This window comes from Anolis sagrei, chromosome Y, assembly GCF_037176765.1.
Source record: "Anolis sagrei isolate rAnoSag1 chromosome Y, rAnoSag1.mat, whole genome shotgun sequence".
In the NCBI taxonomy this organism is placed as follows: Eukaryota; Metazoa; Chordata; class Lepidosauria; order Squamata; family Dactyloidae; genus Anolis; species Anolis sagrei.
The window spans coordinates 9,631,357-9,658,886 of NC_090035.1; the positions used below are offsets into that span (position 1 = coordinate 9,631,357).

The following is a 27,530-nucleotide window of genomic DNA, read 5'->3' on the forward strand; positions in this document are numbered from 1 at the left end:
GATTATTTGTGCCAACTTTGGTCCTGATCCATTATTGGTGTTTTGTAGTCAGAATGCTCTTTGATTGTAGGTGAACTATAAATCCCAGCTATTACATCTCCCAAATGACAACATCATCCTCCCCACACACCCCAACCCCATCAGTATTCAAATTTGGGCGTGTCGGGTATTTGTGCCAAATTTGATCCAGTGAATGAAAATACATCCTGCATATCAGATATTTATATTATGATTCACAACACTAGCAAAATTACAGTTGTGAAGTAGCAACGAAAATGTTATGGTTATGGGGTCATCACAACATGTGGAACTGTATTAAGGGGTCGCGGCATTAGGAAGGTTGAGAAACACTGCTTTACCGTGATCTGCTTTGGGTCTCGATACTGAGGGAAAAAAGCAGTGTGCAGATAAATATAATAATGATGGTGGCATGTGTTCAACTACGTTTCTCTCCCTTCCTCAGAAAGGGAGCGTTGTGCAATGTCACATTTCACCTTTATGGGATCGTAACTCAGTTTATGGCTGACATAAATGCCTAATGGGGTGGGTTAGTTATGTACCTAACGTGAGTGTGTTTGCCTTTCCTTTTGGATGTTCCCATTAGCACCGCAAGTCTCAGATTCTCGCATGGGCAGCACTTCCCAAGTTTTGTTTTTTCTGGCTACGAATCTGCAGCAATTTTTCCCTAATCCAGGATGCTAGCTGGCCTATTGTACACCATGGGAGGCCATTTCTTAAATTTCCCCTATTGCTAGCCAGGTCCATAAACAACTGCCATGAATATAACTTCTCTTGCAAACCTGTACAGCCGGCTGCATTTTCCTCCGGCTTTGAGCATCCTCGGTGCCATTTCTTCTCCGCTCTCTTTGCTTGTAGACCTCCCGTCTGACCCTTTTGTAGACTTGCATTTAATTCCCAACTCAGGCTGTGTCTGCGGCTTGTTTTCAGTGTTGCCCTCGACTGGCACCACGCTCTTAAACCGCAGACATGAAAGCGTGGGCATCCTTTTGACATCCACTCGTCTTGCTGTTCACAGTAATAGCAGCTTCTGTACTCCCCCCCCCCTCCCTCCCGGAGTCTATATTCAAGTGATTAAATACAGGAAATTATTTTAGGAGGTTTGGGGTAGAGAACGTTTACGTTGCGGCGGCAGCGATCGGTTACGATAGAGGGAAAGGATTGAATAATTTAAATAATTGGTAATATTCGCTGGCATTGATGGAGTGCTTTGGAGGAACACAGGATTCGTTGCCCAGTTGGGTAGGCTGGGTCAGGAAACAAGCGCTCTGTTGATATTGTATTGTTGAAGGCTTTCATGGCCAGAATCACAGGGTTATTGTAGGTTTTTTGGACTGTATGGCCATGTTCTAGAAGCATTCTCTCCTGACGTTTCACCTGCATCTAAGGCAGGCATGCTCAGAGGTTGTGAGGTCTGTTGGAAACTAGGCAAGTGTGGCTTATGCACCTGTGGAATAATGTCCAGGTTTGAAGAAAGACCTCTTGTCTATTGGAGGCAAGTGTGAATGCTGCAATTGGCCACCTTGCAGGTGTTACACCTCCAAACAAAGGATTCCCTCGAGCAGGAAGCAGCCAGGCTTTGAATCTGCATCAATGGCAGGCATCCTCAGAGGTTGTGAGGTCTGTTGGAAACTAGGAAAGTGTGGCTTATGTACCTGTGGAATAATGTCCAGGTTTGGAGAAAGACCTCTTGTCTGTTGGAGGCTAGTGGGAATGTTGCAACTGGCCACCTTGCAGGTGCTACACCTCCCAACAAAGGATTCCCTCGAGCAGGAAGCAGCCAGGCTTTCACCTGCATCTATGGCAGGCATCCTCAGAGGTTGTGAGGTCTGTTGGAAACTAGGCAAGTGTGGCTTATGCACCTGTGGAATAATGTCCAGGTTTGGAGAAAGACCTCTTGTCTATTGGAGGCAAGTGTGAATGTTGCAATTGGCCACCTTGCAGGTGTTACACCTCCCAACAAAGGATTCCCTCGAGCAGGAAGCAGCCAGGCTTTGAATCTGCATCAATGGCAGGCATCCTCAGAGGTTGTGAGGTCTGTTGGAAACTAGGCAAGTGTGGCTTATCTACCTGTGGAATAATGTCCAGGTTTGGAGAAAGACCTGTTTATTGGAGGCAAGTGTGAATGTTGCAATTGGCCACCTTGCAGGTGTTACACCTCCCAAGAAAGGATTCCCTCGAGCAGGAAGCAGCCAGGCTTTGAATCTGCAGGGCCATTCAGTGCCAATCAAGGTGGCCAATTGCAACATTCACATGTGCCTCTAGCAGACAAGAGTTCTTTCCCCCAACCTGGACATTCCACAGATATATAAACCTCACTTAAGTTTCCAACAGACCTCACAACCTCTAAGGATGCCTGCCATAGATGTGGGTGAAACGTCAGGAGAGAATGCTTTTGGAACATGGTCATACAGCCCGGAAAACTCACAGCAACCCAATAATAGAAGAGTGGGTGCACTGAAGGACTTTTAGCATATCTCTCTGTTAGAAATGTGGGGGCCGAAGGCAAAATTCATGGAGGGTGGAAGACTTCTTATTTGGAAGGCAATGTCTTTATTTTGCCCAGCCTCAAGGAAATCACGTCGAAAGCTGTGTACCAGGGAGTGACCTCATGGGCTCCACAAGTCAGGGCAGAACTGAGGGGAAAGGATTGAAAACGGCTTTTTCTTTATGTCGAGTGGATGTGCTGTTCATTATAAATTCCCACGAATGACTCCTTGTCCATACAAATAAATACCGGGAGAGAGAGGGGATGAACCTGTGTGTGCCAACCCTTTACTCCTTATCCGGATCTCTCTGTTTTCTCCCTGCTGCCTTCAAAATACATGCAACCTTTTGCAAGAAGGCTTGTCAAAACAGCTTTGAGGCATGGAAATAAGTGCAGAGGAGTGTCGTGGCTGGTGAACCTGGGCATCCATGATGTACATGTTACAGTGGATTGTTCAAAAACAAGATTGCTATGGGGTAAGCAGCTTTGTGCATCTGATACAGGCCTGCACAACCTGCAGTTCTCCAGGTGTTTGGGCCTCCAACTCCCAGAAGCCCTGGCTAGCTTGTTCAATAGTCTGGGAGCTGAAGTCCAAAGCATCTGGAGGTTGTCCGGGTTTGATCACCACACACCACCCCAGATTGTGGTGGAGGCTCCTGCTTTGGAATTACTACTTCATGGCAGAATGGGGTTGGACTGAATTGCTCATGAGGTCTCTTACAACTCAAAGGTTTTATGATCAAATGTTTTGTTGTCTTGCACACATCTCTGGTTGTCCAACATTTCAATTTCAAAATTTGTGGCTCATCCTGGTTCTTGATGTGAGTGCCAAGTTGATGCAGTTCAAGGTCCAGTGATCACATGTAGATTCTTCAGCACCTCCCCAGACGTTGTGGAAATTACATTTTGGGACTAAAGGTACTAGAATACCAGAGCCAGCATTCTGGGGCACTGGCACTTTTACTGCAAAAAGCAACTTTGCCTACCTTTAGGAAGCTGCAGGGCTCCAGCAGAGTCTCCTGCTAATGCCTGCACCTCTCATTTTATTGGAAATTGCATTCCCACAAAGTCCCAGAATGATGCGGGATATTGACAAGCTGGAATGTGTCCAGAGGAGGGCGACTAAAATGATCAAGGGTCTGGAGAACAAGCCCTATGAGGAGCGGCTTAGGGAACTGGGCATGTTTAGCCTGAAGAAGAGAAGGCTGAGAGGAGATATGATAGCCATGTATAAATATGTGAGAGGAAGCCACAGGGAGGAGGGAGCAAGCTTGTTTTCTGCTTCCTTGGAGACTAGGATGCAATGGAACAATGGCTTCAAACTACAAGAGAGGAGATTCCATCTGAACATTAGGAAGAACTTCCTGACTGTGAGAGCCGTTCAGCAGTGGAACTCTTTGCCCCGGAGTGTGGTGGAGGCTCCTTCTTTGGAAGCTTTTAAGCAGAGGCTGGATGGCCATCTGTCAGGGGTGATTTGAATGCAATATTCCTGCTTCTTGGCAGGGGGTTGGACTGGATGGCCCATGAGGTCTCTTCCAACTCTTTGATTCTATGATTCTATGATTCTAAGCGTCGCTTGTCCAGAATTGAATGCCCATCTTTTGTCTAATTTACAGGGTTTTGCTTATTATAGAATCATAGAATCCTAGAGTTGGAAGAGACCTCATGGGCCATCCAATCCAACCCTGTTCTGCCAAGAAGCTGGATAATTGCATTCAAAGCACCCCTGACAGATGGCTATCCAGCTTCTGTTTCAAAGCCTCCAAAGAAGAAGCCTCTATCATATTCCGGGGCAGAGAGCGAGTTCCACTGGTGAATAGCTCTCAGTCAGGAAGTTCTTCCTCATGTTCAGGTGGAATCTCCTTTCCTGTCGTTTGAAGCCATTGTTCCACATCCTAGTCTCTGGGGCAGCAGAAAACAAGTTTTCTCCCTCCTCCCTATGACTTTCTCTCACATATTTATACATGGCTCTCATGTCTCCTCTCAGCCTTCTCTTCTTCAGTCTAAACGTGCCCAGCTCTTTAAGCTGCTCCTCATAGGGCTTGTTCTCCAGAACCTTGATCATTTTAGTCACCCTCCTCTGGACACATTTCAGTTTGTCAATATCTCTCTTCAATTGTGGTGCCTAGAACATTTGTCCTATTTCTCCTAAAAGTGGGATATAAAACGAAAACGGTGACCACTATCAAACTGGACATTTCTCACAGAGAAAGAGATAAGGGAAAACAAGCATGGTATTGAGTCCTGTGACAAGATGGCAGGAGACTAGGCGTGGTCCACAGACCACCCCTGTTGCCTCGGCACTATAAGAGGATTTCATGAGACCAGTCACTCATGTTGCCATGTGGTTTTGAGGCAATGGTGTAGTAATGGTGAGTCTGCGGATCATATTTTCATTCTTGTGGACCACTGGTGGTCCATGGACCACCCATTGTCTTGGCTCTGGACCATATTTTCATTCTTGTGGACTACTGGTCTGTTGACCACCAGTAGTCCACAAGAATGAAAATATGGTCCACAGCCTCACCATTACTACACTGTTGCCTCAAAACAATGTGGCAACTAGTAGTAACGGTAAGACTGTGGACCATATTTTCATTCTTGTGGACCACTGGTGATCCACGGACCACCCCCATTGCCTCGTCACTATAAGAGGGCTTCATGAGACCAGTCACTCTCATTGCCACATGGTTTCAAGGCAATTGTGTAATAATGATGAGACCATATTTTCATTCTTGTGTACCACTGGTGGTCTGCAGACCACTCCTGTTGCCTCGTCACTATAATAAGGATTCATGACACCAGTCACTCTCATTGCCTCATGGTTTCGAGGCAACGGGGGTGGTCTTTGGACCACCACTGGTCCGCAAGAATGAAAATATGGTCCACGGCCTCACCATTACTACACTGTTGCCTCAAAACCATGGGGCAGCGAGCAGTAATGGTGAGATTGCGGACCATATTTTAATTCTTGTAGACTATTGGTGATCCACAGACCACCCCCATTGCCTCAGCATTATAAGAGGGCTTCATGAGACCAGTCACTCTCGTTGCCACATATTTTTGAGGCAATGGTGTAGTAATGGTGAGGCTATGGACCATATTTTCATTCTTGTGGACCACTGGTGGTCCACGGACCACCCCTGTTGTCTCAACCGTATAAGAGGGCTTAATGAGACCAGTCACTCTCTTTGCCTCATGGTTTCAAGGCAACTGTGTAGTAATGGTGAGACTGCAGACCATATTTTCATTCTTGTGGACCACTGGTGGTCCATGGACCACCCCTGTTGTCTCAGCTCTATAAGAGGGCTTAATGAGATCAGTCACTCTCATTGCCTCATGGTTTCAAGGCAACTGTGTAGTAATGGTGAGACTGCGGACCATATTTTCATTCTTGTGGACCACTGGTGGTCCGCAGACCACTCCCGTTGCCTCGTCACTATAATAAGGTTTCATGAGACCAGTCACTCTTGTTGCTGCATGGTTTTGAGGCAATGGTGTACTAGTGGTGAGTCTGCTGACCATATTTTCATTCTTGTGGACCATTTGTGATCCACGGACAACCCCCATTGCCTCGGCATTATAAGAGGGCTTTATGAGACCAGTTACTCTCATTGCCACATGGTTTTGAGGCAACTGTGTAGTAATGGTGAGGCCACGGACCATATTTTCGTTTTTGTGGACCCCTGGTGGTCCATGGACCACAGGCTGGGAACCATTGGTTGGAGGGACATGAGAACAACAATGACTAGCATGTGTTGTGAGAGAGAAGGGATGGCAGAAGGAACCATCTCTAGGAGGAGTCTCTTTCCTTTTGCAAATGCTTGGGTCACAGCACTGAGAAGGCCTTCCTCCCCCATTGCCCCTTCCCCTTTTTAGCTCTGGAAGGCAGCGTTCCCCTCGACCCTTGAATAACGAAAGCAACTCTGGGTTTTGTTTCTCTTACAGAATGTGTCTTTTTTTTCTCAGTGCACTTGGAATTGACCAGAACTGAAGTCACAAACATTCATTGAAAGCAAGAAACACCCCACCTGTCCACAGTGAATAACGGATCAAGACCCCCCTCCCCTCCCCTTCCCTCCCCAAAATACCCCTTCAAAGAAACAAAAAACTTCAAACCAAGCCCAGCGGTAGGTTTTTTTTTCTCTTTTTTTCTAAAATCCATGATTAAAACCTGGTACAAACAGGTGAATATATAGATATATTTCTTTTAGTAGATGTAATATTTTTTTCCTTTCTCTTTCTCTCTCTCTCATTATACAGCAAACATTTTGCAAATATAGAATTTCTCTTCTCTCTGTACAATTAGAACAGCATCCGCTTTACAATGCGAGATTGCGGCGGATCCTTCCGCCAAAGAAACAAAACCAAAGAAAAAAGAGAACAAACCCTCATCAAAATTGCACAAATGGGGCTTCAGGCAATTAATAGTCTAAACTGGAAGACTCCATTTGCAAAAGGCCCAAAAGGATATATTTTTTATTATTATTTTTTAAAATCCTTCTGCTAACTCTTTTTTTTCCTGGTTTACCTCTTTGTTTTTTGTTTGTTTAGTTTTCCTTTTTTTGGTTACTGAAAGGAAGAAGAAGAAGACAAAACTGTACATAGAGTCCACAAGAACACAGAAGAAGGAGCCATGCGATGTGTTGGTGGTTTACTCCGTACTCCTTTGGTTTTCTGCCTGGCTCTCCCACACTTTTGGTTTCTCTCCCATTCTTTCCTTTCTTTTCTTCCTTCCTTTTTTATTCAATTTTCTGTGTTTTTTTTTTAGAAAAAGAAACATAAACTCTTCCCCTTCCCCACATTTAAGTATTTGGGGGAAAGGGCTCCCCTGCTCTTCCAATTTGGTGCAGATTCCACAATGGTCAGACCAGCCTTTTCATACCTTTTCATCCCCTTTGCTTCCTTCCTTCTTTCTTTCCTCATACTCCCTCCCCCATCTCTCTGATACATTATATAGAATAGCTGTAGATTCTCATAAGTTATTTCTTCGTTTTCCTTTTCGAAGAGAAGTCTGGGTTAAAAAGAAATAGCTGCTGCTGCTGATTTTTTTTCTTCCAATTATTATTATTATTATTCTGGTGTCTTTCGTTTGGTCCAAGGTTAAGTCACGAATAGGCCGAGGACTCAGGACTTGTGCTGGGCGGAAACCCCTTTCCAGTAGTCTAAGATGTCGTGGAGATCCTCGTCTTTGGCAAACTGGACCTTTTTGCGCAGGGCGTGGCCGGCGGCCATGTACTCCTCCTCGTCTTTGTGCCGCTTGCGGTTCAGTTTAAAGCGCTCCCAGATGCTGTGGGAGGGTTTGCAGGTGTACTCGGGGCTGGAGCTGTAGCTCAGGTTGTGGTACTGGGGAGAAAGCTGAGAGTAGGCCAAGTCTCTTGGGCGGGGGCGGGTCAAGGGTTCCAAAATGGAAGGCTTGCGCCCACCCATGCCGCTCTCGTGCTGCTCCGCCTGGTGGGACCCTGGGTACGAGTGCCGGTGCTCGCTGTACTGCCGGATCTTCTCGGCCTCGGCCCGTAAGATAGCAGCCGCCGGCGTCACAGTGAGGATGGTATCAGCGGTCGGAGATGTCTTCTCGATATATTTGGCTTCTGATTTGTGGCCGGAGCCCTCGGAGCGGAAGGATCTGGGGCTGCGGACGGAGCCGCTGGAAGAAGTGCTGGAACGTTTTGGGGGGCCCTCCATGCTGTGGTGCCGCTGGAGCGGGTGGTTGTAGCTCTCCTTGTAGACGGGAGTGAGGAAGCTGTGTTTGCTGGGGATCTGTTCGGATAAGAGCACCAGCTGGGGTTCGGCAGTAGACACCGCTCCCGACTTCACCCCCTGGAAAGACGTGGATTCTGACTTCAAGGCATCGATGCAGTTGTTGATGATCTGGTTCACCTTGTCCACCTCTTTCGTGATGGTGGAGATCTCTGCCACAGAGCTTTGGCTGTCCGGCGGCATAGGGAGCTCGCAGTCCCTCCGTTCGGGCTGCTCGCCAGTTCGTACTTCCATGTAGTTGCCCTTGGTAGCTTTGGGGGTCTCGCTGCTGTCAATCAGCTTGTACTGCTCAACCTCCCCCACAGATGGGAGGTAAGGGATACGGGTCATGGTCTCCCCACCCAACATCTGGCCTTGGGACAGCTGAGAGATGCTGGTGGTCTCCATCTCTGGCCCATATTTCAGCTCAATGATGGTTTTCTTCATGTTGATGGCAGCTTGCTTGTGCTTCTCTTCCTGGTGGCGCTTCTTCCGGAGGCAATAGTACACCACACCCAAGACGATCACCATGCCGAACATGCAGCCCAGTATGGTCATGATGTAGTGAGTGGCAGTGGACGGGCTGGGTATTGGCTCTTCCCTGTTTTGCTTGTTGAGGTTGAGGGTGAGGCAAGTGTAGTTATACCGCCCGATTCGGTTGGAGGAGGTCACGCAGTAGGTGTAGTCTTCGTTGGGGCCCAGGTCGGTCAGCTCAATTTCCTCTTTCTTCTTCAAGAGCTTGGCAAGGATGTTGTAGCGACCGTTCTCGAACTGGGCCAGTGTGTACATCTTGCTGTAAGGAGCTGGGATCTGCACGCTCAGCACAGCTGAGTTGTGAGTCACATGCTTGACTTTCATGGTCGGATACAAACCCGGGTCGATCACAGGTGTGTGGAGTGAGATTTGTGGTGTGGTGCCGTCACCAGAGAAGCACTCTTCCTCAGGGCATGGGCTCTCCGGAAGAGCAGTGGTCACTGGGTTCTTGGGTAGGATAACAAAAGGCGGCATGGTGTAGGGGCCACCGGTGCAGAGAGAGGAGAGCATGCCCAGGGCGTTGCGATATCCGCTCCGCCCTTGGCCTAAAAGGTAGTAGCCGGAGTAGTCCGGCGGGGAGTCACACTGCATGCGGTCATAGGTACGGGTCATGTTGGTGAAGCCCTCAAGCCACTGAAGGAAGCCCAGGAGCTCGCAGGAGCAATAGAAAGGGTTGCTGTAGAGTTCACAGACCGAGAGCTTGGTCAAGCCCCTGAAGGTGTTGCTGTCCAGGCGCTGGATCCTATTCATGGACAGGTCAATGTTCACGATGTTGGGGCACTCTCCGAAGGCATTGGGGGTGACAGTCTCAATCAGGTTGGCCTGGAGGTAGAGGTACTCCAGCTTCCCCAGTCCCCGCAGGATCCCCTCCGTCAGGTTCCTCAAGCGGTTGTAGCCCAGCTGCAGCACCTGCAGGTTGTACTGTCCCGAAAAGGCACCGTCCTCGATGTACGAGATCTCGTTCTTGGTCAGGTTGAGGTATGTGAGGTTACTGAAGCGGCTGAGGGAGGAGAACTGCACGCTTTTGATCTTGTTGTCATTCAGCCGCAAGTCCAAGATGGTGCTGTTGATTTGCTGGGGGATGGACTCGTATGGGGGTTGGTTCTGGCTACAGATGGCCAGCCACACAAAGCCCTTCTCGCCCTCGATCAGCCAGCAGTCGGCCTGCACCTTGCCCACGTACAGAAGAGACATGGCCGCCATGCATGTGCACAGTGCTGATGTCACGGCCCAGCGATGGCCTGCCATTTGGAAGGGCCGCGCAGAGCTGGGGGGACTTGCCCTTTATCTGCCGGAAGGGGAACAGGAGGGAGGTTCCTTGGACGGCACAGCCCTGCCTTTGGCTAGTGTTTCGTGGAGAGCTTTGCCATTCTTGCCTTTCTCTCCATGGTTTCCAACCATGAAGGGAAGTGTCTGGTGAAGGAAGAGCTTCTCGCGTCTTGAGTCTTGGCCAGGCACCACCAGCCAAAGCTTCAGCAAAACTCCTCCCGGGAAGTTGATTTTTCCTCCATCATATCCAGTTTTCTTTAAAGTCACTCTGGAGAAGGTGGGGCGGAAGTGTCGAAACTCAGGCGCGAGCTCTCCTCTCCTTCTCGGTGCCAGTCTGTCTTGTTTTCTTCTTGCTGCCGGACCCCATTCTGGTTCGGGGGTCCCGTTCCGTCATTCTTGTCCTCAGTTCCTCTACCTCTCCACGCCGTGTGTGCCAGGTTATTTGGGGCTCCTGTTGAAGCAAAGAAAGAACATTAACATTTTGAGGCATTTTGTCAAAATGGGGAAAAAAAAGTTAAGAATGGCTTGGGGAAGCTAGATTTTGGACTACAACTCAAAATCCCACAGCAAGCTTGATCACTGGTTATGCTAACTGGGACGATCTGGGAAGCTGCATTTTTCTGTATTAAACTCTAAACTACTGTACTGTACCTTGTAGGTTTTGCAACCTAGGGAAGTCATGCTACCCCTCTATTCTGTTTTGGTTAGACCACATTTGGAATATTGTGTCCAATTCTGGGCACCACAATTCAAGAGAGATATTGACAAGCTGGAATGTGTCCAGAGGAGGGCGACTAAAATGATAAAAGGTCTGGAGAACAAGCCCTATGAGGAGCGGCTTAAGGAGCTGGGCATGTTTAGCCTGAAGAAGAGAAGGCTGAGAGGAGATATGATAGCCATGTATAAATATGTGAGAGGAAGCCACAGGGAGGAGAGAGCAAGCTTGTTTTCTGCTTCCTTGGAGACTAGGACGCGGAACAATGGCTTCAAACTATAAGAGAGGAGATTCCACCTGAACACGAGGAAGAACTTCCTGACTGTGAGAGCCGTTCAGCAGTGGAACTCTCTGCCCTGGAGTGTGGTGGAGGCTCCTTCTTTGGAAGCTTTTAAACAGAGGCTGGATGGCCATCTGTCAGGGGTGATTTGAATGCAATATTCCTGCTTCTTGGCAGAATGGGGTTGGACTGGATGGCCCATGAGGTCTCTTCCAACTCTTTGATTCTTTGATTCTACCTGGGGGTCAGGACCCCTGGGGGGGGGTGCAAGGGGGTGTCACAGGGGTCACCGAAGACCATCAGAAAACATATTTTTCTGATGGTCTTAGGAACCCTTTTGGCAGAGAAGGCTGAAGATCCCTCCAATGATCCTCCTCTTCCTTTTTGGAGACCAATCTTCCCACCAATAGCCCACCGCTGTGATTGCCTGGCCTCTCAGCCAAGGGGAAGGCCATTTTTGAGACTCCAAGTGAGGAGAGCAGGCGTGCTTGGCATGTGGCAGTATGGTGCGCATGTGTGGGTGAGGGAGAGCACACTAGGATGAAGGGAGGCTCGTGCCAATGAGTCCCTTCAAGGCATGGGGGTTCTGTGTGGGAAGTTTGACTCAATTTTATTGTTGGTGAGGTTCAGAATGCTCTTTGATTGTAGGTGAACTATAAATCCCAGCAACTACAACTCCAAAATGTCAAGCTCTATTTCCCCCAAACTCCACCAGTGTTCACATTTGATCATATTGAGTATTCGTGTGAAGTTTGTTCCAGATCTATCATTGTTTAAGTCCACAGTGCTCTCCTGATGTAGGTGAACTACAATTCCCAAACTCAAGGTCAATGCCCACCAAACCCTTTCAGTATTTTCTGTGGGTAATGGGAGTTTGGTGTGCCAAGACTGGTTAAATTCCATCGTTGGTGGAGTCCAGTATCCTCTTTGATTGTAGGTGAACTATAAATCCCAGCAACTACAACTCCCAAATGACAAAGGCTGAGAGGAGAAGGCTGAGAGGAGATATGATAGCCATGTATAAATATGTGAGAGGAAGCCACAGGGAGGAGGGAGCAAGCTTGTTTTCTGCTTCCTTGCTGACTAGGACACGAAACAATGGCTTCAAACTGCAAGAAAGGAGATTCCATCTGAACACGAGGAAGAACTTCCTGACTGTGAGAGCCGTTCAGCAGTGGAACTCTCTGCCCCGGAGTGTGGTGGAGGCTCCTTCTTTGGAAGCTTTTAAACAGGGGCTGGATGGCCATCTGTCAGGGGTACTTTGAATGCAATATTCCTGCTTCTTGGCAGGGGGTTGGACTGGATGGCCCAGGAGGTCTCTTCCAACTCTTTGATTCTATGATTCTATGAAATCAACCCCTAACTGCACCAGTATTCAAATTTGGGTGTATGGGGTATTTGTGCCAAATTTGGCCCATTGAATCAAAATACATCCTGCATATCAGATATTACATTATGATTAATAACAGTAGCAAAATTACATTTATGAAGTAGCAATGGAAATAATATTATGTTTGGGGGTCACCACAACATGAGGAACTGTATTAAGGGGTCACGGCATTAAGAAGGTTGAGAGCCACTGGCTTAGAGGGTGTGAAGTACTAATTTCAATTGTCTAAAATCACTCAGTTATTGTCAATCATAGAGTTACTTTAAATTAAACAGTTTGACTCAAAGTGGTGGTCTATGGATCTGTGCTAGGACTTAAGCTGCTGGCCGCTGGTTTGGAGCAAGTTTCCAGGAAACTCTGGCTGAGATCCTGTGGATGCATGCAGCTCTATATCAGCCCAATTGTGGCCAAATGCTGGTAGGCAATAACAGCAAGGCACCTTCCTGGCATTTGGCCACGACTGGGATGCTGCAAACCAGAGGAAAACTACACCATTATTGCTTGCTTATTAGTTTTTCCCAATGGGAGTCCCATCTGTCAGGCTACCCATTTTCAATTAGGAGTGAATATTTTGCTAGTCATGGGAGTTCTGTGTGCCAGGTTTGGTTTGATTCCTTTGTTGGTGGGGTTCAGGATGCTCTTTGGTTTTAGGTGAACTATAAATCCCAGCAACTACAACTCCAAAACATCAAGGTCTGTTTTCCCCAAACTCCACCAATTTTCACATTTGGCCATATTGAGTATCCGTGTGAAGTTTGATCCAGATATATCATTGTTTTGAGTCCACAGTGCTCTCTGGATGTAGGTGAACTACAACTCCCAAACTCAAGGTCAATGCCCACCAAACCCTTCCAGTATTTTCACTTAGTCATAAAAGTTCTGTGTGCCAATTTTGGTTCAGTTCCATCATTGGTGGAGTTCAGAATATTCTTTGATTGTAGGTGAACTATAAATCCCAGCAAGTACAACTCCCAAATGACAAGTTCTATTTTATTGTCGAAGGCTTTCATGGCCGGAATCTCTGGGTTGTTGTCGGTTTTTTCGGGCTATATGGCCATGTTCTAGAGGCATTCTCACCTAATGTTTCGCCTGCATCTATGGCAAGCATCCTCAGAGGTAGTGAGGTCTTCACTACCTTTGATGATGCTTGCCATAGATGCAGGCAAAACGTCAGGAGAGAATGCATCTAGAACATGGCCATATAGCCCGAAGAAACCTACAACAACCCAAGGTCTATTTTCCCCAAACTCCACCAATGTTCACATTTGGGCATATTGAGTATCCATGTGAAGTTTGGTCCAGATATATTATAGTTTTGAGTCCACAGTGTTCTCTGGATGTAGGTGAACTACAACTCCCAAACTTAAGGTCAGTACCTCCCAAACGCTTCCTGTTGGTCATGGGAGATCTGTGTGCAAAGTTTTGTTCAATCCTGACATTGGTGGAGTTTGGAATGCTCTTTGATTGTAGGTGAACTATAAATCCCAGCAACTACAACTCCCAAATGACAAGGTCTATTTTCCCCAAACTCCACCAGTGTTCACATTTGGGCATATTGAGTATCCGTGTGAAGTTTGGTCCAGATCTGTCATTGTTTTGAGTCCACAGTGCTCTCTGGATGTAAGTGAACTACAACTCCCAAACTCTAGGTCAATGCTCACTAAAATCCTTCCAGTATTTTCTGTTGGTCATGGGAGTTCTGTGTGCCAAGTTTTGTTCAATCCTGACATTGGTGGAGTTTGGAATGCTCTTTGATTGTAGGTGAACTCTAAATCCCAGCAACTACAACTCCCAAATGACAAATTCAATCCCCAACACCACCAGTATTCCAATTTGCAGTCCTGTGCCTTTGTCTCCATAGCAAACCCCACTTTTTTGCCACCTGCACTGTGCCTCCTTCCAGGTTGCCACCTGCACTGTGCCTCCTTCCTGGGTGACGGGGAAGGAGACTCGGAGAGTCTCCTTCCCCGTCACCCAGGTCAGTTTATCAATAAATGAGGGAGCTGCCTTTTTACAAAAAGAGAGCAATGACAGTGCAACGGCGATCCATTACGGATGATAAATGTTTAATCATGCAAAGAGATGGGTGAGGAAGGGGGAGATTTGGCTCGCAGGCACCAAACGTTAAAATGAGCCAAGGCTATTCGTTACTTGTAAAATAATCAAAGGAGACATCTCTAAGATGGCATGGCAAACATTTATTAATGATGAAGCCTCCACTAAATGGCTGCAACGTCCACTTTGGAGATGTCAGGTGCGGAAAGGATGTTCCTAGGCAGGCATCCGCTCACGTCTCTCTCTCCCGCTCACGTTAGGCATTCTCCTGGCATGGTCTCCACACACTTGCAAGGCATCGTCTCTAGCTTAGAATTGCCGCAGAGTAGAAAAGAGCTCTCTAGGTCTACACCTGGATTAATTTCCAGTTCAGAATTCCTCTTTAGGAGGCGGACATGGGATAGCGAAGTTCTACATGTGTCGTATTGGATTTACGAGGGTTGAATGAAATGTAATGCCTCCACCTTCGTAACTCAACAGATGGCAGTACTGCTATGCGGCAGGTACTGGCTTGTTCAGTAGACTCTCCTCTACAGTTCCATTTTGGCGGGAAGCCTTAGCATTGAGCGGTTGTGTTGTTAACGGACTTAAGCAACATGCAGACATTGAATTCTTGACAGCAGAAGGTGTCATCTCAACATCTTTAAACTTACTCTCCCAATGATGCACAGTACTCACATCAACACAATCACAATAAACAGCTTGCATTCTCTGATGAATCTCCTTTGGGGTGACACTTTCAATGACTGCATGTTGCTTAAGTCACATTGACCAACCATCCGCAGGGTTCCATACTTCGCACTTTAACGACACAACCGCTCAATGCTAAGGCTTCCTGCCAAAACAGAACTGTAGAGGAGAGTCTACTGAACAAGCCAGTACCTGTCGCATATCAGTACTGCCATCTGTTGAGTTATGAAGGTGGAGGCATTTCTTTTCATTCAACCCTCTTACAACCCTTCTCTTCTCTTTCCCAATTTCTCCAAGCTCTATTCTCCAAGGCCAATTTCTCTGGCTCTGTTCACACCTTGGGGATCCATTTTCTATGGTCCTCAGGAAATGGGAGAGGTGGACCCATAGCCAGCTTTGAGGAGCAAAAAAAGCCAACGGGATTTTGGCCTGCATCAATAGGTGTCTAGTGTCTAGCTCCAGGGAAGTCATGCTACCCCTCTATTCTGCCTTGGTTAGACCACACCTGGAATCATACTGTGTCCAATTCTGGGCACCACAATTCAAGAGAGATGTTGACAAGCTGGAATGTGTCCAGAGAAGGGCAACTCAGATGATCAAGGGTCTAGAGAACAAGCCCTATGAGGAGGAGCTGGGCATGTTTAGCCTGAAGAAGAGAAGGCTGAGAGGAGACATGATAGCCATGTATAAATATGTGAGAGGGAGGAGGGAGCAAGCTTGTTTCCTGCTTCCGTGGAGACTAGGACGCAATGGAATAATGGCTTCAAACTACAAGAAAGGAGATTCCATTTGAACATGAGGAAGAACTTCCTGACTATGAGAGCCGTTCAGCAGAGAGCCTAGAGTTAGAAGAGACCTTGTGGGCCATCCAGTAGGAAAATCGCATTTAAAGCAGCCCCAACAGATGGCCATCCAGCCTCTGCTTAAAAGCATCCAAGGAAGGAGCCTCCACCACACTCCAGGCAGAGAGTTCCACTGCCGAACAGCTCTCACAGTTAGGAAGTTCTTCCTCATGTTCAGGTTGTTGCTCAGCCATGAAGACTCACTGGATGACCTTCGACAAGTCATTCTCCCATGGTCTCAGGGGAATGCAATGGCAATTTCTAACCCAATCCTGCCAAGAAAATCTCACCTTTAGGTCCTTGTACGTCAGAAGTGACCAGAAAGAACACAACAAGGATGTTAACCTTTGGTCACAATGCTAACAAGGACGCATAACACCATCTGCCTGGTTACTACACCTATTTAATCTCTTTCCTGGCATGGTGATGGTTACGTTGTCCAAGAAATCCAAACAGAACCAGACCTTTGATCTCAGGAGATGAGTTGCCTGCCCAAACTTTGACCATGAGCATTGGAACAGGTCGGAGCATTCTCAAGACAAAGCTGTCCCAAACCCGAGATTGCTGTCACCGATTCTCTCTGGAGGAATGGAGTTTTGTCGTTAATAATCAAACGCTAAAAGGGTAACATCTGTTTTGGACAAACTGTAATGAGATTTAAACCCCAGGTGGAAGAGGGAAAAAAACGCAGTAATAAACGACTTGCTCAATGTCTAAATACTTTTAATTTTTTGCTTGGCAGAAACAGCCCTACATTTTTATGATGTTGTTGTTTTTATTAGTTTACCTTGGGCCCTGTTTGTTGTTCCTTTTTGTTGTTGCTGCTGATGCTCCTTCTGCTCTTTAATGATTGCTATTAATTTCCAAAGTGGCAGATGGAAGCAAAGCCTGACCTGGTGCCATTTTCAAGGAGAGCGGTGGATTTGGGAAGATGTGCAAAACAGAATGTTTGCTGTGAGGGACGTTTCCTTTGCAAGTCATTCGTTTTCACAGATCTCACTTTGCTTTTTGCACAGAAAATAATAACAACCTGTGTTCCCTATGCAGGGCTCTATGGAACTAGGGTGCACCAGACATTGGCTATGTCTGGTGTACGAGGTTTAGCCCTCAAATGGTTCAATTCATTCCTCCGGGACCGGAGACAGAGGGTGAAGTGGTCAGGCCAAAGCTCTGAAAGCTCCTGCCTTTGCTGTGGAGTGAGTTCCCCAGGGTGCTATCCTCTCGCCCCTGTTATTTAACATCTACGTCCGACCACTTGCTGGACTGGTGCGGAGCTTTGGCATCTTACAAGATACTGATCCTACCAGTATGCAGATGATACCCAGCTACTAGGCCTGGGCGGTTTCGTTTCGTTAATTCGTAATTCGTTAACAATTCGTTAATTTTTCCAATTACAAAACGATAACGAACCATTCTGGAGCAATCATTAAAAAAAACTGAATTTTTAAACACGTTTTGTAAATGCTTCATATTTCGTTATTGTATTCGTTTCGTTATTGTTCTGAGGTCTTTCGTTATTATTTCCGCATGTCTGGGCCAGTTTTATGGTTTAATTAGTGAAAAAAAATTATAATATCACACCAACAGTCAAGAACAGAGGGAGAGGGAAGCTTCAGAAGTTTTTGGAGGTTTTTTAGCGTATTTCGCGGTTGCGTCCGCCATTAACGAATTGATTCGTTATTGTTTCGGAAATCGATTCGTTAATTTTTTACCATTTACGAAATTTCGTAAATATCGAACTTTTTAAAAGGAAAATTTTGTAATGATTTTAAATATCGAAACAAAAAAAAAACCCCAAATACAAATCGATTTTAGAAACAAATTTTTGCGTTGTTACCCAGGCCTACCAGCTACTCTTGTGTCTCGAACCTGGAACAACTGCGATTCCTGAGAACTTTAAGCTGTGTCTGGAAGCAGTGATGAGTTGGCTACGAGCAAGCAGACTAAAAGTCAACCCTGCAAAAACTGAGATACTCTGGCCCAGCCAGCCGCCAGAATTAACCCAGTCTCTGCCTGATTTTGATGGGGAAGCTCTGGTTCCGTCTGCCACTGTTAAAAGCCTTGGGGTTGTGTTGGACTCATCGCTGATGATGGAGGCTCAGGTCACTGCCATAAGTAAGCAGGCCTTTTTTCATCTTCGCCAGGCAACGAAATTGGCATCCTACCTTTCGGTAGAAGCACTGGCAACAGTAATCCACGCAACAGTCACCAGGAGGTTGGACTATTGCAATGCCTTATATGCCGGCCTTCCGAAGTCAACGACCCAGAAGATTCGGATGGTCCAAAATGCGGCAACCAGGCTGCTAGCGGGATCATCTATAAGATCCCATATTACACCGATTCTGCAACAACTGCATTGGCTACCAATAGAACATCGGATCTCTTACAAGATACTGATCCTGACATTTAGAGCTCAAAATGGCCAAGGACCTTTATATCTTAGGGACCGCCTCATTCCTTTTCCCCATCAGTGGTCACCTCGATCCACTCAGGAAAATCTCCTCTACATACCGGGCCCTAGGGAGGCACATTTGGAAGCTGCAAGGCGTAGAGCTTTTTCAATCAATGCTCCAATTCTGTGGAACTCATTGCCTCCATATATTAGAGCAATGTCAGAGTTGCGACCTTTTGCAAAGGCGCTCAAGACTTGGCTGTTTGGTTGTGCATTTAAGTAACCGGATCAAATTTTGCCATAGTCACTGCTGATTGTTTTTATGTTGAATGTTTTTATACTGAATGTTTTATATTGAATGTTTTATATTGTGTATAAACTGTTTTAAATTGTAAGTCGCTCGGAGCACCTTGGTGGAGAGCGACTAATTAAGAAATAAAGTGATGATGATGATCTACACCGTAGAATGAATCCTGTTTGATACCACTAAAGAACTTTATTTTTGTTATGGAAACCTTGTTTTTGCAAATAGTACAACCCTATTATTTTACTACAAAGAAAAGCCTCCTAAGGAAGAGATAACATTGGTCTGTGTGTCTTTGTTATTTGTATCACTTTGGCCTACTGGTGCTGGGTCATGCTGCTGCTAATAAATTAGGTAAAGGTTAGGTAAAGGTTTTCGTGTCTGACTCTGGGGGTTGGTGCTCATCTCCATTTCTAAGCTGAAGAGCCGGTGTTATCTGTAGACACCTCCAAGGTCATGTGGCTAGCATGGAGTGCCATTACCTTCCCACCCGAGTGGTACCGATTGATCTACTCACATTTACATGTTGCTAATAAATTACTCTGCTATATATTTATGAGGAGGGTCTTTTGTTAACAAGCCTACCGCCCAAAACCAACTCCTGCCCTAACTTTGTCACATCACAAAGATCCATCCATAGGTCTCATGTTTTGGCCTGGAAACCCCAGAGACAACCGTAGAATCTGTATTTTGGTGCACCGGACTGGGTGGTGCTTCATAGCATGGAAACAATTGGTAAGCATCCTTTTTGGAACAACAAATCATCAAATATCTTATGTTGGGAGATTGTGAGAATTGTAATCCCCAAAAAAAGATTTTGTGGCAAAAGTATGATAGCTGGGACCCTACGCTAGTTGTGCACCGAATTCACGAAGGAACACATGCACAAGACAGCACAGTGAGTGACTGACACAGCTGCAAGGGAGGGAGGAGGAGGGAGTCTATGGTTCACATGTCCTGCCCTCCCGGAGCCTCGGCTCTTCCACTGTCAGAAAGCGGGTAGGGGAAAGCACAAGAAGAGGGGAAGCGGGGGGGGGGGGGGGGAAATCTGGTTCCTGCTACTCTGTTCACACTACGGCAGTGGTTCTCAACCTTCCTAATGCCGTGACCCCTTAATACAGTTCCTTATGTTGTGGTGACCCCCAACCATAATACTGCTTTTGTTGCTACTTGATATCTGTCATTTTACTACTGTTATAAATTGTAATGTAAATATCTGATATGCAGGATGTATTTTCATTCACTGGACTAAATTGAGCACAAATACCCAATACACCCAAATGTGAATGCTAGTGGGGTTGGGAGAGGATTGATTTTGTAATTTGGGTGCTGTGCTTGTTGGGATTTATACTTCACCTATAATTTCAACTCCACCAGCGATGGATTTGAACCAAACTTGGCACACAGGACTCCCATGACCAACAGAAAACACTAGAAGGGTTTGGTGGACATTGACCTTGAGTTTGGGAGTTGTAGTTCACCTGCATCCAGAGGAGCGCTGTCGATTCACACAATGATGGATCGGGGCCAAACTTAGCATGAATACTCAATATGCTCAAATGTGAACTCTGGTGGAGTCTGGGGAAAATAGATCTTGACATTTGGGAGTTGTAGTTGTTGGGATTTATAGTTCACCTACAATCAAAGAGCATTCTGAATTCTACCAACTACAGAATTGGGTCAGACTTCCCACATGGAATCCCCATGACCAACAGAAAATACTATGTTTTCTGATGGTCTTTGGCGACCCCTTTGACATCCCCTCATGATCCCCTCGACCCCCAGGTTGAGAAACAGTGCTTGTAAAAACCTTCCCCGGTCACCAGCACACTTTCCACCCTTCAAAGAAAGCAGCCCCGGAAGCTGGGAGCAGTCCAAGTGGACTTCCCTTCATCTGGGGAGGCCCTGCTCTCTGTCCCACCTGCATCACAAATGTGCTTGGCGGGGACGAGAGACAGGCCCTTCTCAGTGATGACCCCTTGGCTGTGGAATGCCCTGCCTGCAGATATCAGATCGGCCCCCTCCCTGCTGGCGTTTTGGAGGAAAGTGAAGACCTGGCTGTTCGAACAAGTATTTGATTAGGAAAACGGAATAATGGATGATGAGACTGGATTCTGATTTTACTGTTGAGGCGCTAATGATTGAGAGCCGTTCAGCAGTGGAACTCTCTGCCCCAGAGTGTGGTGGAGGCTCCTTCTTTGGAAGCTTTTAAACAGAGGCTGGATGGCCATCTGTCAGGGGTGATTTGAATGCAATATTCCTGCTTCTTGGCAGGGGGTTGGACTGGGTGGCCCATGAGGTCTCTTCCAACTCTTTGATTCTATGATTCTATGATTGTTATACGGATGTTTAATGATTTATGTTACAATTGTTTTTAATTGCCCTATACTTATCTCATGATGTTTTGTATTGATGTTGTTCACTGCTTTGAGTCGCCTGAGGGCTGAGAAAAGCGGTATATAAATAAAGTAAATAAGTAAGTAAATAAATAAATAATTCTGACGCGCATTGCACAACCGCTATGCATAGGGTCCCAGCTATCATACTTTTGCCGATTTTGTTTTCCTGAATGCAAGCTAGTAAAATTTAAGACCCAAATGAGTAAACATCTCTTTTGGGAATGTCCTTCCTCAAACAAGCATGGCCTTGATGCTATCTAGTAACATTAAAGAGGCCAAGGAGTAAACCTCTTTTTTAGAAGCGTCCCTAAACATGTCTCTCACGGATTCGTTCCAAAAAGAACACTGCATCCCACGGGACAGAAAGCTCCTAGGTTTTCCCACTCCCGTCACTTTTATTAATGGAGCAATTCGAGTGCTGCATTCTTCTGCCATGGATGGCGGATTGCATCCAGCAAAGCAGGCCCTTCCTCCGATTGGGCAGCTCGGCGGCGGAGGTTTCCTCCATTTGCCAAGGAGCACGTAACTGCGATGATACCAGAGACTCACTGCCAGCTTTGGGAGGGGAGGGCATGCGGGGGAGAGAAAAGGCAACATCTCAGGTGATGTCGATAATCGCTTTTAATCTCCTGCTCAAAATAGCCCAAAGTCAAGTAAAGGAGGGATTAGGTGGCCTAAGCCACTGTTGTCAGTGTGTAACAGACTTAGTCTTCCTACAAACGGGGAGAGGAGGTGAAATATACCTCCGAAGCCATGGATAGTTTCCCTGTTGCTCAGCCCCACCAATGGAGCAATTTGGCCATCCCTTCTATGGGGCCTTTTGTGCCCTCAGATCCAGAATTAGGATACTTTGCATTAGAAATGGCACAAAATATGACTAAATTTGTGTCATAAAGAAGAAAGTGAAGGAGAGAAAAATAGGAATGTGGCTTCACTTTGAGACGAAGTGGCTTTTCTTTCAGCATGAGCTTTCGTGGATATGAACCCACTTCGAAGAAATACAACTCTGTCTTATAAGTGATGCCACATTTCTATTTTTCTCCTAACACAACTATCACAGGTGGCATCAAAGTCTGAATTTTATCTGGCTGAGTTTTTGCCATTTCTCCATCTTTATTACCCAAAATCATGTTGCTTAAAACGAGCTTTTCCCACCAATGATGGCTCTCATCTCTAACCTATGTGACTCCCAAGCCCAGTTTGAGAAATCCTTTCCTGAGTAATTAAAATGAACCCTGGTCGGCTTTCGCGGTGAACTCTACGCATTCCTGAGCTGCAGTGGGCCCTGTCTGCCTCTAGAGATGCTCTGGGTCCAGCCTCTTGCGCTTCCTGACATAAAAGGTCAAAGGAGCAACAGCTGAGAATAGAGAATGGATCTACAACCAGATCTAAAGGAATACAGCAGCCCCATTCCTCCCCTAGATCCTAGTTGGACCAAAACATATGCCAAGTTACATTGTGTGGGTGGATGTCCATAAATGTACGAATACCAGCCTTTCCTGGACATGTACAACTCCATAGAATGCTAGAGTTGAAAGAGACCTTCCCTCCACTGAGTAGTCGGGCTTTTTTTGTGTCTGGTAACAAGTACCATTTTTATTTATGGTTTTTCACATTAGCAAGAGTCCTATTTCCCTAAGTCCATCAGATGCAGAGAACCAATTCTTCTCAGAATCCCCTAGAATGGCCATTGGAGAATTCTAGGAGCTGTACAAATCCAAATAAAGGGATTTATTTTTCCAAGTTGGGTTTTAGCATGTTCGTCACAAAGTCCCTGTTTCCATCTTGTGCAAAATCAAATTGGAAGCAGAAAGAACCAGTGGAGAAGAAGGCTCCACAAAGCTATGGATTGATGGAGATGAGTTAGGAAAGAAAAGGAGGAGGAACCACTTCCTCTATATCCAAATGTTGACACTGCAAAGTGTGGCCATCGGAGGATGTGGGTTTTGCTTCCCAAAGACACAGCTCTGCCCTGTCTTCCAGAAAGGTCAATGCAACAAGCGTTTGCCTTTTGGCAAGGCATCCATCACCCGCTTCTCCTCCCGCAGAGCAGAGAAACGTTCCCAGCTGGGAGCAACTCTGAGCCCGGTGGGCAGCGAGTTGACATTCGCCCTCCGTTTCCTTGTTGTGGGGTTTGTTGTTTTGGTTTTATCAAGACAGTCTTCTTGGGTTTACTCTGAATGCTGAGACCTTCCCTTTAAAACAGGGCCAACAAATATTTGAACCTGCGACCTTTTGGTCAAAAAGCTCCGCAGCTCAGTGGTTTAGCCCACTGCACCACCGGGTTCTCTCAATCCATCATTAATATAATCAATATTATCATTCTGATGCAAATTTCCATAGAATGTTAGGGTTCAAGGATACTGAAGGTTGTGTTTGCCTTTAAGTTGTTCAAAAATAACTAAGCATGGCCCCATCCTATGAAGTGTTAAAAAAACCAGCAATCCTTGCAGCCAGACAGCTGATTCTGGCGCCATCCATTATAGCTCCAGGCAGTCGAAATGGCTGTCGTCTTCCCACCCACACTCAGGAGCCATCCCATTAAAAACCTATCGGTCCTGCACATCCATACAGCGCAGCAATTGGGAGGGTGTTGCGAGTCTGCTGGGTAAAATGAGTCCCTTCTCTTATTTTTGAACCGTGTGCGAGAAACGAATGAGAAACATCACTGAGCAGGAAGATGAATTAAACTCCACTTGATGCAGAGCCGGCGGGGTTCGGCCCAGCTGGGGACCGGGAATTGGCAAATGGAGGTGAGGAGTCAAGGCTCCGTAAAACAAAAGCCCTGGACCCCTGAGATGGAAGTCAGCCTCCTCCGGGGAAAGAGGGAGGAGAGCTCTTCCGTGGGAAATGGGCGTCCGACGGGTCTCAGCGGGGCGGTGGGTGCACAGAGCGGAAGCACCGGTGTTTAAGATTTGGAGCACAACCTCCGAAATGCACGCATACCCAGCCCAAGAGACATGTCAGCAATGAGGCCTCCATTCTGGACAAGCAAATGGAGTTTTCAAGGGCAACCATAACAGGCTTCCGGCTACCAGATGTATAGGTCAACAAAGAGGAACAATGAGACTTTGGGGCAGCGTTTCTCAACCTGGGGGTCTGAATTAGAGACTCAACTGTGGGTTTTTCTTGACAAGACCTGTTCAAAGGCATATCCTGTTGCCTTTTCCTCTGAGGCTGAGAGAATGTGGCTTGCCCAAAGGCAGCCTATAGGTTTCATGGCCGAAATGATGTGTAATGCATTGATACCTCTCTTTCCAAATCTACATTTCTTCTGTTAGCCCAGCATTTCTCAACCTGGGGTTCGGGACCAACCGGGGGGGGGGGGGGGGCAGGCTGCTAGCGGGATCATCTATAAGATCCCATATTTATTTATTTATTTATTTATTTATTTATTTATTTGCTTTGCTTCTATACCGCTGTTCTCAGCCCGAAGGCGACTCACAGCGGTTCACAGAACACAGCAGAATTCAAACACCAATATAAAACAGTTAATAACCTAATCTAATACACAATTAATACACAATTACTATGAAACCATTCACTAGTGTCTCGTCACTAAAAACATGATCCAGGTTCGTCATCCATTGTTCTATTCCTATGTCATTACCAGTCTTGCACTCATTATTCGAACGCCTGCACAAATAACCAGGTATTTACTTTTTTGCGGAAGACCATAAGAGATGGTGCTAATCTAATATCTGTGGGAAGGGCGTTCCACAGCCGGGGAGCCACCACCGAGAAGGCCCTGTCTCTCGTCCCCGCCAGTCGAGCTTGTGAAGCTGGAGAGATCGAGAGCAGGGCCTCCCTGGAAGATCTCAAAGTCCTGGTGGGTTCATAGGCCGAGATGCGGTCGGAAAGGTAGCTTGGGCCGGAACCGTTTAGGGTTTTAAAGGTCAACACCAGCACTTTGAATTGAGCCCGGTAGCAAGTCGGCAGCCAGTGGAGTTGGCGCAACAGGGGGGTTGTATGCTCCCTGCGTCCCGCTCCTGTTAGTATCATGGCTGCCGAGCGTTGGACTAGTTGAAGCTTCCGAGCTGTTTTCAAAGGCAACCCCACATAGAGAGCGTTGCAGTAGTCTAAACGGGTTACACCGATTCTGCAACAACTGCATTGGCTACCAATAGAACATCAGATCTCTTCAAAGATATTGATCCTGACATTTAGAGCTCAAAATGGCCAAGGACCTTTATATCTTAGGGACCGCCTCATTCCTTTTCCCCATCAGCGGTCACTTCAATCCACCCAGGAAAATCTCCTATACATACCTATGCTCCAATTGCTTTTCAACCTATGCTCCAATTCTGTGGAACTCATTGCCTCCATACATTAGAGCAATGTCGGAGTTGCGACCTTTTGTAAAGGCACTCTAGACTTGGCTGTTTGGTTGTGCATTCAAGTAATCAGATCTAATTTGCCAAATAGTCACTGCTGAATGTTTTTATGTTGAATGTTTTTATATTGTGTAAATGGTAATTTTTAGATTGTAAGTCGCTCGGAGCACCTTGGTGGAGAGCGACTAATTAAGAAATAAAGTGAAGTGAAGTGAAGTGTCAGAGGGATCACCAAAGACCATCAGAAAACACAATACTTTCTGTTGGTCATAGGGGTACTTTGTGGGAAGTTTGGCCCAATTCTATCATTGGTAGGGTTCAGAATGCTCTTTGATTGTAGGTGAACTGTAAATCCCAACAACGACAACTCCCAAATGTCAAGGTCTGTTTTCCCCAAACTCCACCAGTGTTCACATTTGGGCATATTGAGTATTAGTGCTAAGTTTGCTCCTGATCCATCATTGTTTGAGTCCACAGAGCTCTCTGGATGTAGGTGAACTACAACTCCCAAACTCAAGGTCAGTGCCCATCAAACCCTTCCAGTATTTTCTGTTGGTCATGGGAGTTCTGTGTGTCAAGATTGGTGGAGCTCAGAAGAGAAGGCTGAGAGGAGATATGATAGCCATGTATAAATATGTGAGAGGAAGCCACAGGGAGGAGGGAGCAAGCTTGTTTTCTGCTTCCTTGGAGACTAGGACGCAGAACAATGACTTCAAACTACAAGAGAGGAGATTTCATCTGAACATGAGGAAGAACTTCCTGACTGTGAGAGCCGTTCAGCAGCGGAACTCTCTGCCCCGGAGTGTGGTAGAGGCTCCTTCTTTGGAAGCTTTTAAACAGGGGCTGGATGGCCATCTGTCAGGGGTGATTTGAATGCAATATTCCTGCTTCTTTGCAGGGGGTTGGACTGGATGGCCCATGAGGTTTCTTCCAACTCTTTGAGTCTATGATTCTATGAATGCTCTTTGATTGTAGGCAAACTATAAATCCCAACAACTACAACTCCCAAACCACAAAATCAGTCCCCTCCAACCCCACCAGTATTCACATTTTGGCATATTGGGTATTTGTGCCAAATTTAGTCCAGTGAATGTGAATACATCCTGCATATTGAATATTTACATGATGATTCATAACAGGAGCAAAATTACAGTCATGAAGTAGCAACAAAAATAATTGTATGGTTGGGGGTCTCCACAACATGAGGAACTGTATTAAGGGGTTGCGGCATTAGCAAGGTTGAGAACCACTGGGCTTGGGCATAAAACAATGGATTCAAACTTAGAGATTCCACCTGAATCATATGAGTGTGGTGGAGGCTCCTTCTTTGGAAGCTTTTAAACAGAGGCTGGATGACCATCTGTCAGGGGTGATTTGAATGCAATATTCCTGCTTCTTGGCAGGGGGTTGGACTGGATGGCCCATGAGGTCTCTTCCAACTCTTTGATTCTATGATTCTATGACCTGTTCAATAGTGAAATATTATGCCTTGGATTTTGATACCGTCTTCTGTTCTGCATGCTTTTAAACAGAAGCTGGGTGGCCATCTGTCAGGAAAGCTTCGATTGTGTCTTGCTGCAGACTGGAGTTGGACTGGATAGTCAGGGGGGGGACGACGTCTCTTCTAACTTCAAGGATCATCTAACGTATGTTTTGCCTTCCATTTCTGGGACTGTCCTCCAAAATAAGAGGAGAAAGCAGCATGTACTTTGCCTCCAAGTACAGTTGAGATCAGCTACCATGGACAGCTCTCTACTCACCGAAACCTTTTAACTTTCCTGGGCTTGCTTCCCTCTCTTTCCCTCCTTCTTGCTGCATTTGAGTTTGCTTGGTGCTGACAGCTCATCCGTCTTGTGAACTTTGCAAATAACAGGGATTTAATGGCTGGGAGCTAAAGTTAGATCTGTTCTGGCTTGAAATGGAGAGCCACCGGGTAGGGCTGAAGGTAATTAAAATGTTCAGGTTCTTTACAGCAAAGGACTGACCGACGAGGGTTCATGCCTCCCAAATCGAGATCAGGTGCTCTCTGCCTTGAACTGGCTTCAGGGGCAAAACTAGTCACGTCTGAATTAGGGTGAACC

General features: G+C 46.4%; 1 protein-coding gene across 3 annotated transcripts in view; it reads right to left on the reverse strand.

Moving 5' to 3' along the window:
* Window positions 1-6,637: 6,637 nt before the first annotated feature.
* LOC137095350 (protein ELFN1-like) overlaps window positions 6,638-27,530 on the reverse strand; it is a 314,403-nt gene continuing 293,510 nt past the window's right edge. For all 3 annotated transcript variants that reach the window (XM_067461898.1, XM_067461899.1, XM_067461901.1), the window contains one exon: window positions 6,638-10,499. In XM_067461898.1, coding sequence (XP_067317999.1) covers window positions 7,634-10,027 — 2,394 coding nt within the window. In that variant the 5' untranslated portion in view covers window positions 10,028-10,499 and the 3' untranslated portion in view covers window positions 6,638-7,633. The remainder of the gene's footprint in view (window positions 10,500-27,530) is intronic.